This window comes from Octopus bimaculoides, chromosome 3 (assembly GCF_046866305.1).
Source record: "Octopus bimaculoides isolate indiv1 chromosome 3, ASM4686630v1, whole genome shotgun sequence".
Taxonomy (NCBI): Eukaryota; Metazoa; Mollusca; class Cephalopoda; order Octopoda; family Octopodidae; genus Octopus; species Octopus bimaculoides.
The window spans coordinates 37,027,170-37,039,487 of NC_142930.1; the positions used below are offsets into that span (position 1 = coordinate 37,027,170).

At 36.5% G+C, this 12,318-nt stretch overlaps 1 protein-coding gene across 2 annotated transcripts in view; it reads right to left on the reverse strand.

The window, feature by feature from the left end:
* LOC106867329 (stAR-related lipid transfer protein 3-like) overlaps positions 1-12,318 on the reverse strand; it is a 121,622-nt gene that overhangs the window by 12,824 nt on the left and 96,480 nt on the right. For both annotated transcript variants that reach the window (XM_089348819.1, XM_089348818.1), the window contains exon 5: positions 2,346-2,530. In XM_089348819.1, coding sequence (XP_089204945.1) covers positions 2,346-2,530 — 185 coding nt within the window. The remainder of the gene's footprint in view (positions 1-2,345; positions 2,531-12,318) is intronic.

Here is a 12,318-nt window from a genome sequence, read left to right on the forward strand (position 1 = left end):
CATACATACATACATACATACATACATACATACATACATACATACATACATGAGCGGGAGAAAGAGAGAAAGAGAGAAAGAGAGAAAGAGAGAAAGCGAGACGAACACAATACAAAATCAATAATCTACTCAGAAACAAAGTCAAATTCCCTATGATCAAGTAAGAGAAGACCAAACAGCTAAAAGTAAAAAAAAAATTATAATAAGCAAATTAATTACCGTAATAAATGCAAAAATAGGATCGTGTTAATTTTTACAAACTGGACAAATATATGGTACAGTAAACAAAACACAGACAAAACATCTCTCTCATAATGTCCTAAATAGTGCACCTATACATTCAATCGCAAAACTACATACCAATGAAATATATTTTTAAATCAACTGAGGAATTTCTACAGATTTTAGAAGAAATAAGTAGAATAGCAACTGTGTTTACATTGGATGTTGAAAGTTTATTCACAGACGTCCCAGTGGTAGAAACTATAGAAATCATAACAGAGAACGCATATAATTATTCACGAATAAAGCCACTTGCGATACCAGTAGTCTAATTAAAAATAATTTATTTATGACGTGAGCAACTGAAGTGTATTTTCACTATTCACATGATAATTGATACAAAATTCAGATGGAGTGGCTATGGAATCCCTCCTTAGGACCTACGTCTACAGCATTCTGTTTATCAACAAAACAATGGAGGAAAGAATATTATCAAAACATAAGCACATAATACATACCAGATATGTAAATGATATATAAAATGATGGAAGACTTAGAAAATAACACCGTACTAAAACTTATCCAGAATAATACAAATGAGTGCTCGTTTTTAGACATAAACATACAGACCAAAATACCAAAAACAAAAAATACATACATCAGACTGGTATACCTACTAGGGATCAAACAAACGCATACACCTAAAATGAGACAGGGAATGCCCACACAACTATAAGATGTCAGTGGTATAATCCCTCTTAGAAGAGTGTTTATATTCACGTCAACAAACAATGCATTATAGAAGAAATGGGTAGTATAAAATATACATTAACAATTGGTATTCTAACACAGATACCAAACTATAGAAGAATACAGAGTGCTTTAATTGTTCGATCAACAGAACTGCATACTCACAGTAGTACGGTATAAGAAGCTACGAACTTCACGCACATGTGATTCTTTGGGAGTTTAGATAAGTATAGAAGGATATCGTATGCATGCATAAACGTGTACGTATATATATATATATACATATACGCACATAAACAAACCGTGGAGGCGCATGGCTTAGTGGTTAGGGTGTCAGCATCCTGATCGTAAGATTGTGGTTTCGATTCCTGGATCGGTTGACGCGTTGTGTTCTTGGGCAAAACACTCCATTTCACATTGCTCCAGTCCACTCAGCTGGCAAAAATGAGAAAATGAGTAACTCTGCGATGGACTGGCGTCCCGTCCAGCTGGGGAACACATACGCCATTGAAACCGGGAAACCGGGCCCATAAGATTGGCTAGGCTTTAAAAAAGGGCGCAAAAAAAAGACATAAACAAACTGACAGAAAAACAAGAACGTAAATCTTTCGTCAACACATGGGAATTATAAATAGTGATGTTTTGTTTTACATGTAGCAAAAAAAAAATTAGCGGGAATATCTTAGAATATAAAAAATCTATTCCTAACAACTGGGTGAAGGGAGAAATGTTAAATAAAGTACTCTGTCTCCTAAGAAAAACACATTTTCAATTAGTCAGAAAAGCTGTGATTAGCCGCATTATGATGTTACTTGCAAAACCAAGAAAGAAGATTCTATGTAGTCCCCTGAGTTGTTAAACATAGCGGACACATTTCCCACAAACATCCTATCGTCCGAAAAAAGATTATATATTAAACAATGTTATGAAAACGAAAGGGTGGAATGACTATAGCTGGTATGTACGTGATGGAAGGTCTGATCAAAATGCACCGACTAGGGTTAAATAACAACTAATTAACCAACCAATCAATCAACAGACATAGATGAAGTCATAAAGAAGAGCGGAATTGATGGATGTCTTAGTAATGAGAACTGGAAGTAATTTTTCATACCACCTTATGTCAAGATTACTAGTGGGAAACCTTGTTCACCGAGTTATAACTGTCATAAACTCCAAAGCAAAAAGGTGATGGTTTTTATTGTTCTGTTGTTTGTAAAATGTTCACTTCATTTCTAGAATGTATTGGTGGCTTTCAAATAACGATACAAATCCCAAACAAAACGTTGAAGTTTTAAATTCTTTATATATTAACAATTTATCTTTAAACTACTATCTATGCAAATTTAATGATGTTCTATTTTTATGCTTACCGTATTATTTTCTTCTGTTGAGGTTTACTGCTGTGCTTGGCGCCACAAGATGCTTGAAAGTACATTCCTCCCTGCTTAGTGCACCGTCGTACAATAATGAAGTCTCGGTCTTTAATCAATTTGGGTATCACACCAGGTACCATGTAATAGAGGATATCCATTTCATCTGACAGTTTTTCAAGAATCTACAAAATTGAAAACAAAGATATATATATATATATATATATATATATATATATATATATATGCATGTAATTCAATATTTCTATACTAATCAATTAATTTTAACAAGCACCACTTCTAGCTTTTAACCAAGAATGTCTAGAGAGGTAGTTATAAAGCTGGAACCGTAGTGAGTTCAATCAAAATAAGTTTCGGTTCATTTCAACACTCAACAGCACGAAAGCATCTAAAGATGTGTTTCTTTCATTTCTTTGAATTAGCAAAAATAACCTTATTAGACTAGCTAATAAGTTGGAGGAATTAAATACAATGAACCTGTTTCTCAAGGGTAGGTATCACTGAAGCGAAGGAAATTAAAGAGTCGCTGATTCTGATTGCTCGGAGCTTATTTCTGTTTTATGTCATTCAGCACCCAATGCCATAATATTAGATTATATTAGATACAACTCAACAAACGCGTACGGAAGGGAAAATGGTTGTGTGCATAACATTCATATCTATCTTAGAAAGTGATGTAAACGACTTGTATATAATCAAAAATTAAAATCAAATAATGGTTGTCTCTACTATCCTGAGAAACAGCTTCACCGACAAGTAAGTTATTTTACACATACGAATACGCACGCACATACATACATACATACATACATACGTACCTTACTTTTTAGACATTTTAGAGACTTAAAACTATATATTTATTGATTCTAGAATGAATTGAACACACACACACACACACACACACACACACACACACACACAAATATTAAATCTTGCGTTGGATATACGGTATTGTTCCTGTGGTCTTCCACCCTTATGTATCCATTCTTACTATAATGTGAATTCTAGCTCATGCTGAGCACTTCAACTCTAGCCCGTTTTTATGTATTGTTATATTAACAATATATAATTATACAAAAAATTACAGCTTATACATACATACATATGTTTTAACCATTTTATAAGAGAAAACTAGATGTGGTGCATATGTATATTTTTTCACCAAAAGAGATCAGTGTGGGTGAATCTTATCGGCTGCTGCAGGGAATCGAAGCTTAATGGTGGGTTCTGCAAAAATGATTTCCAGCTAACACTCAATAGATCCGAAAAGAAACTATGGTAAAACATAACTTTTGAAATAGAAGTGTGGTAAATAAAAATAATTGCAGCGATTGAATTATATTTATTTCATCGACCACGGCGGGATTTGAACACAAAACATAAAGAGGTATAAACAAATAGCATATACTATTTTTCACATCACTATATCGATTTCCCTCTCCACTACTCATAGATATCTATTTCTTTATTGCCCACAAGGGGCTAAACATAGAGGAGACAAACAAGGACAGTCAAAGGGATTAAGTCGATTACATCGACCTTAGTACGCAACTGGTACTTGATCTATTGACCCCAAAAGGATGAAAGGCAAAGTCGACCTCGGTGGGATTTGAACACAGAACACAGAGGTATAAACAAATAGCATCTACTATTTTTTTACATCACTATATCGATTTCCCTCTCCACTACTCATAAATATCTTTACACTGTACAACACATTCTACTATCCATCACACATTTAATTTTGTACACTATACTACAAATCCTACCATTCACTACTCATAGCCTTCACCAAAAATCATGGTGGAACATAAGCAGTAAAACGAGATTAAGTTGTTTTGCTCGCTTATCCCATGACCATTTCTAATCAAGTATTACTTTAATCAAAAGTATTCTACCCATGACCTCTAACCTCTTTTAGGCACGACTTTCTAGGACTATCCAGTGAATATTGCCTTCTTTAAGACAGTAAGATGTGTCATAAAAGAAACTTGGCTGCTATTTCTAACATTTTGCACTACCACGTAGAGGCAACGTCATTGTTTCACAGAGACTAAGTAGTATCCAATGGCGTTTTAGATACTAGCTCCGCTATCTCTAACGTCAATATAATGATATCTCACTGTCAAATAAAACCTCATCACATTATCATAGACTGACAGATTGATTTCATTCAATAATTCTCAGATCATATATACAAGCCTCAGGTTGTCACAACCCATGAAATCAATATGAAGTTAAGACTATATTGTCTTTTGAATTGAATTCGCATGAATACTAGAAATAACATTTCCATAGTGTATTGATTTCTATTGATTTTGCGCAGTGACAGTTGTGCTGAGGAGACGCGTAGTCCGTTAAATATACCCAAATGTATTATTGGTACTAAATTGATCGAACAGAAAATTATGAAGTGGAAAGTCGGACTGGTCAAGTATAAACTGAGAATAGTTAGGGAACGAAATAGAAATTGTGAAGCAAACAAAGGATTAGATAACGTACAATAAGAAAACGAAAAGTTACTAAGGGAATCATAAAATAGTGATTATTATTAGCACTCATGTGTACTCTCAAAGACTGAATCTTTCTGATAGCTTGTGTCAAATTCCTGGTAATAATATGTTAATTTCCCGCCGAAGTTTCCCTGCATTAGATTTCATATTTGAAAACAAAAGTGTTTTGAAGTGCTTGTTTTCTTGTTTATGTCAGAATGTGAAAAGCCATTTCATGCGAGAGGTGCCAACCAGCTCAACCGATCAAAGAATCGTGAAATGAAAATGAAGATTTGCTTTCGTTAATGGAATTGTTCAAAGTGAATTGAAAAAGGATTTTTTGTTTCTTTTTCACGGGGTTGCTGTTGTCAGCTAACTCGACATTTCATCCTTGGCTTCAGTGAAAAATACAGAATGGTAATGGACTCTACTTCCATTATTTTTTACATGCAACTCTATTCGTTTGATATTTTTCATTGAAGCTTACTTCGTTAAGTTCTGCTGCATAATTTGTTATTTAAAGCTAAGTGTAAAAATGCGATTTTTTTTTTATAGAAACTTCTCTCTTTATGTTTATCGGGAATACTTTAGCGTCTTGTGCACCTTTTAAATATCAATCAATCTGTTGCTGAATTTTAAATATTTGAAATTAAGTGAAGTCAGATATAATTATTCTATTGGCTTCAACTCTAATTTTGTGGCCGTGCTAGAAAATAAACTGTAAGTTGTTTATTCATTTATTTTTTCATCTATCATTTAGTCAAGGTAAAGGTATTTTCACTACCATTTACAATACCCTAGGGACTTGGGGGGGGGGGGGGAGAAATACATAAACCAGAGATCTGGCCGAAATGCTTATAACAGACTGAAATTTACAAAAAACATATAAAGTACCAGATAGTGTTGGTAAACCGGACGAGTGATTCATTCTATCACTCAAGTAGCCCATGGGAGAATATGAAGTCAGAATGCATAAATCTGGGAGAAATACCACAATGACATTTCCGTCAATCTACCCACCTGAATTGGTACTTTTTATCGACCCTGAAAGGATGAAATGCAAAATTGACCTCAGCAAGATGTGAACTCAAGGCACAGAGTGTCGGAGTAAATAGTACGTGCACTCTATCCGACACTCTATCGACTCATCAAAGCTGCTGCCTTGTTACTATTATTATTGTTATAGTTGCTTATCTACTAGGTCAGCCCTGGTAGAGCAGACCACTGTTAAAAGCATTCAACCTGTAATCATCCTAGCTTTGTTCAAGGTATCTTAAGTACATTATCCTAGAAATAAAACATTTACTCTTTATAACACTGCAGGACAAGATTTAAAGAAGCTGTTATATTCACATTTCAAACGTTCGGGCAACGGTTCGTTCTTCAGTATTAAATTAGTTGAGTAGTCAAACATTTAAGATCATTTTTTTTCCTGCATAGGCTTAACTGTAGAAAGAAGGAAGACTTAAGAGGGGTGATAATATAAATGTAATTCCAATGTCATGCAGTGCCAAAGACATGATCATCGGGGATGTGATACTGCCAATAAAAATGATAAACCTCCACAATATGGTCAATATATCATATCGTAAATGTCACCAAAATATCTATGAACACAGAAGCGTATAGTTTCCAATTCGACTCACTACTGAATCCGCCGCTTCTACTGCCATAAATTGCAATATTATATTCATGTTGTAAGGAGGGACTTAGGTACATGGATGAAGCGGAGACCTAGGATGGGAGAATGGCAGAGAGAGTGCAGACAAGTACTCACTCTGTTCTCTCGGACGAGCAATACCGGCAGTGAGGCTACCACTGCGGATTTTTATAGAGGGTTAGTTGAGCATAAGTCCGACGGTGTCCTGGTAGAGACTCTGGGCTTCAATAAGGAACAACTGATCAAACTGTTCGGAAGTACATTCGGGCCGAGGTATCTGGATAACTTCCAGAAATCCTTGACTTGGTTATGCAACTGATCGGCTTTACCGGTTCGAGAGGTTGTCTACACACGGTTTTGTCACCTCCCCCACATGCCCGAGGTGCGGGCGCGCCAGGGAAACTGTCGTGCACGCCTTCGTACACTGTGAGAAGTTTAGGGAGTTGATAAACTATGTCGAACAACTGATGTCGGATGCAGAAAGAGTACGGCTCTCGACTGAGTCCATGATCGTACCGCTTTCTTGCTTCGACAAAGAAAAGAAGGCATCGTTTTTCTGCGTCGTAGCCATACTGAAAGAAACGGTATGGACGACACGAGCGAAAGGGATTGGGATAGGTCACTTCATCTCCGGACACGGGTTGGTAAGCTATTTCCAACTTACACCTGTCGAGAAAGATCCGTCTGGAGAAAAAGTGCCTGTCGCAAAGTATGTTTGGGAAAAGATAGATGTCAGTTGTAAGGAAGTTGAGAATAAATGGGGCCGTACTAGCATAGCCGGTCAAGGTGAAAAGAAGGAAAAAAAAACAAAGGAAAAAAAACGGCGGGTTAAATATAAAAAATAACCCCGAACATTATTTTATAATTTTTAATTGTATATAGTTTTATTTCATCCTTTCATCTGATTTTTTCGATTTTTTTTCCATTTTCATTACAGCCCAAACGATTTTGTAAGAATGTAAGTGTTCGTCCTTTGTAGTGTCCCCTCTATGTATACCTTTTATAGGTAAATAAAGAAATACTTTTACCATAGCCTCAAGTCAACTCAAGTCTTGTGATTAAAATCAAATTGAAGCTGTTAGAAAGTCCACTGAATGGACTGTACGTTTCCTTGATTTTATTCTTGATTTTATTAGTCAAGCAGTTTAACACCATCACCAGGCTACTGGATGTCTTAAACTTTGTTTTATAGACATTCAGACCATATTTCTTATCTGAGACATTCAGACCATATCTCTTATCTTACAGATATTCAGACCATATCTCCTATCTTATAGATATTCAGACCACATCTCCTATCTGCGAATAAAAGGATCTTATTCCCATTTTACACACCATTTCAGAGGACTCCGAAGAAAAAGTGTTATGGATATCACTCTCCTCCGCAATGAACTAGCAACCGACTGAGCTGTTCATCCATGGATAAATATCTCTAATTATAAAAGATCACGTAACTGATTCGATCTTTTGACAAAAGGTTACCTTAGTATCAGCTATAGAATTAAAAAAAAACAGTTTCCATAGTTACCCAACAGCTACATCCTGGCTAATATCAACTAATAATCAATCGTTAAAGATCATCCTGTTGTTTAAAATATTTCTCTTTACAAATATTTTTGTTTGTTTCTTTTTCCTAAATCACATGATATTAATGAAAGCAGTGATTGTCGAAATTTGTTGAGTACTCAGCAAAATAAAATGGCATGCAGTATTTGGCTCGGCTCTTTACGTTCAGAATTCAAATCTTGAGTGAGTCAACTTCATCTTTTATTATTCTGAGTTCGATGAAATAATAACCAATCAATGGCTAGGAGTGGATCCAATCAATGGCACTGTCTTCAAAAATGCGTAATGCGTTGTATCACTGAAATCAATACCGTAGAATATGTTTGTATTTTAATTGGTACAATATTGATTTCTAGCATGAACGCGAGGTCTCGCGGTAGAGTGGAGTGATATTGAGCATTATATCGAACCCCCACCCAGCACTTAATTTTATCGATCCTACAATGAATGAAAAACAAAGACGACTACAGCGGGTGTTGAATTCAGAACGTAAAGGGATGTAATGGCAATGTACTTTGTCCACCATTCAACTGATTTTGTCAACCCACCACCGTTTTTTCCACTACTCGACTTATTCTGCTAATACATCGCTTTAATAAAGGTAATACTGATTTCTGACAATCACACGACAATGCTTTGAAGGGACGAGTGTAGTAGTTAATACCGATAGTGCGAGTTTGGTACTTTATTTTACAGACCCTCGGAATGACGAAACACAGAGTAGACATGGGATGTGTGTTGAACATGGAATGTAATGAACTGTAATTAAATATCTCAAAGCACTTTGTTCGATGCCCTACCACTTACGTCAATGCAATGCACCTTTAATTTCAACAAGCCCTTTTTTACTGAAATAGGCATACGGCCTGAAAATTTGTGGGAAGGGGCTAGTCAACTGGTATGTATTTTATCGATTCTGAGAAGATGAAAGGAAAAGTCGACCTTGACGACATTGGAACTAAGAATGTAGATTGTTTCAAGACGGGTCGGGTAGGTTGCCCATGCTCGTCGCTGACCGGCGAAGAAATGCTGCAGAAGAAATGCTGCTAAGCATTTTGTACGACATGCTAATGATCTTGCCAGCTCGCAACCTTTAAAACAATATTAATAAAGGAACATTTGTGATTGCTAATATAATTCAACAAGCAAACCATATGTGAGAGAAAAGTATGGTTTCTGAATACTCCACTGGTGCTTTTTCAGTCGACGATGGAGCCACTACGTTGTCGCTCTCGATCTGCGTTTAATAAAACCCAATATTCCTCAAATTATCCCCACCAGCTTTAAAAAAGAAAAGATACATTGTATAATGTAGTTTTGGATGCACTGTGACTTGGAAAAAGGCTGAACGGTCACGGTAGAAAAAACTTAGGTTCGTAGATTTGACCAATCAAGACTCACCTCGATCTAAGCCTCTAAGACAACAAGTACTTATTTTATCCATATAGGAGCGGGTGTGGATGTGTGTTAAGACGCTTGCTTCCAAACCACATTATTCCAGGTTCAGTCCCACTGCCTGACACCTTGAGCAAGTGTCTTCTACTATTGCTTCGGGTCAACCAAATTCCTGTGAGTGTATTTGGTAGCCGGAGACTGATAGAAGCCCGTCGTATATATGTATATGTGTGTATATATCTATGTGTGTGTGTGTGTGTGCCTTTGTGTTTATGTTTCTCCTCCTTCCCCACTACCACAACTGCTTGACAAACGGTGTTGGTGTGTTTGCATTCCCGTAACTTAGCAGTTCGGCAAAAGACCGATAGAGTAAGTACCAGGCTTTAAAAAAAGGCCGATTCATTCGACTAAAACGCCAAGGTGGTACCCCAGCATGGTCACAATCTAATAACTGAAACAAGTAAAAGAATATGGAAGGAACATAAATTGTACCATGCTTAGTATTTGAACTCAGAGTGTAACGATATATGACTAAATACGGCAAGACGCTCTTTTGATTCTGTCAGCCTACCACTCTATTATAGAATAGTTAAGATTCTGTAGTATTTTTCAAATATTGCAATTTGAATGAATGCCAAGAAGTAGAAGAGAAGGAACAGTCAGGAATAAAATATATCATTCAATATTTCCGCTTTAATAAGCATGAAATCATTTTGTATGAATTAATTTTATCTCTTGTTTTTTTCCCCCTCATGTTGTTTATCCCCAGGTCAGCTATGATTGAGCAGTTCTTTGACTAACGACGTTCCAGTCATGACCAACCATTAATCTATATACCATTTACGTTCAATTTGTATTTCTTTTCGTATGAAATTCGTGTATGGTTTGAGAGTAATTTAACTGCATTTTCTAGTAGGTTGAACAACGACGTAGAGGTTCCCGAACCGCTTCGTATTTTATCGCTTCTTATTCTATGTTGCAGTGGTTTTCATTACTCTAAATACATTCTTTAAAAAAATGATCAATCTAACAGCCTCTTTACAAACTTCAAAAGTGCAAAAGATGAGGCTTCTGAAGAGCGCCACGAAATTTTGGTAAAATACAGGTATAGAACACAATGATACTAAATGCAAACCAAACTAAATTATATGAGTGACCCCTGAGTTCAAATCCAACCGTGGTCGGCTGAACCCTGATAAAATAAAGTACCAACAAAATTTTCGAGCCATAGAGCTGTGGCGTCCCACTGCGTAGCGTTGTTTATTCCCTCGTTTTACAAATGTCTATCTTTCGAATTAATAAACACAACGTTGTGCTTCACTGTTCTATGTCGAAAATTATAACCATTAATTTCAGGAATGCGAGAGTAAATTCTCCACAAGTCACTAAAAACTGTGGTTCCTGGAAGGATCGACTGATGTATTCATTCCTCTAGTGCGTCGCAATTCTGACATCGCACCACATAAGGAAAAAAGCATGGCTGGTCTTGCGACACACTCCGAAAACCCACTATGCAAATAGCAAGCAACTATTTTCGGTTGTATTTTCCTCTTGAGATGACTTTCGTCTATTTCAACGATCTTCCCTGGACCGCCTATCTGAACTGGATTACGGAGCAGGTCCTCCGCGCATATTTCACGAATATAGCTGCTGTAATCAACACCTATGGACTGGCTCGTCCCCACTTCATCAACACAAAACCGAGCTAAAGTCAATTCTTTGACCCATGAGTAAAGGGGAATATGCAGTAGAGTCTTAAGATGAAGGGTGCTACCTTCCAAACATGTATCTTTTCTTACAGGCACACACCCGTTGCATCTTTTTCGTGAGCACCACCAGTAAATTTTCCTGCCTAGGATCTTGTTCATACAGTGTCTTTCTTTTTGTACATAATCTTCTTTTGGGGACAGCATACTTCTCCAAGTAAGAAACCGCATTCTCCACGGTTTATAATTTTTCCGTCATATTTGAAACATTAATAAGTTGCCTGCAGTCATATTTCTATTTAGGTTGATAAGGTCAAGTACTGAGGGTCGATGTAATCGACTATCTGCCTCCCCTCCCCAAAATTGCTGGATAAAATTTTAAACAATTTTAATTATTATTTCTATCTTGCACATTCTGAATCAAATTTACTCAATCTAACTGTCTAATCTTCAATCTAACTGTCAATCCTTAACAACAGACATCAGACAATATATTCAATTAAAAATAGGAGCTGCTTCAAGGTTATAGGACTTGTGAAGTCATCGCATGCCTATCTTGATGTCCGGTTATTCTGAATTGAATGGATAGCTTATGTATGGAACTGAATCATAACCGGTACGCCTTTCACAATTGCTGCTGAGCGTTACCAAATACGATATTTCTTTATTTTATTTCTTTTATCTTTTATTTTATTTCTTTTATCTTTTATCTTTTATCTTTTACTTGTTTCAGTAATTTGACTGCGGTCATGCTAGGACACTGCCTTCAAGAAATTTTAATGGAATGAATCGAACATCCACGACTGCATAGTTTGAATATTTTCTACTTCATTACCTGAAATGATTTTGCCCCATGGAACTGCAACCTTTATTATGAGATATTCAGTTTTATTATATCTTATATAATGATATCACAGTGGAGGTGCAATAGCCCAGTGATTAGGGCAGCAGACTCGCGGTCATAGGATCGCGGTTTCGATTCCAAGACAGGGCGTTGTGAGTGTTTATTGAGCGAAAACACCTACAGCTCCACGAGGCTCCGGCAGGGGATGGTAGCGAACCCTGCTTTACTCTTTCACCACAACTTTCCCTCACTCTTACTTCCTGTTTCTGTTGTGCTTGTAATTCAAAGG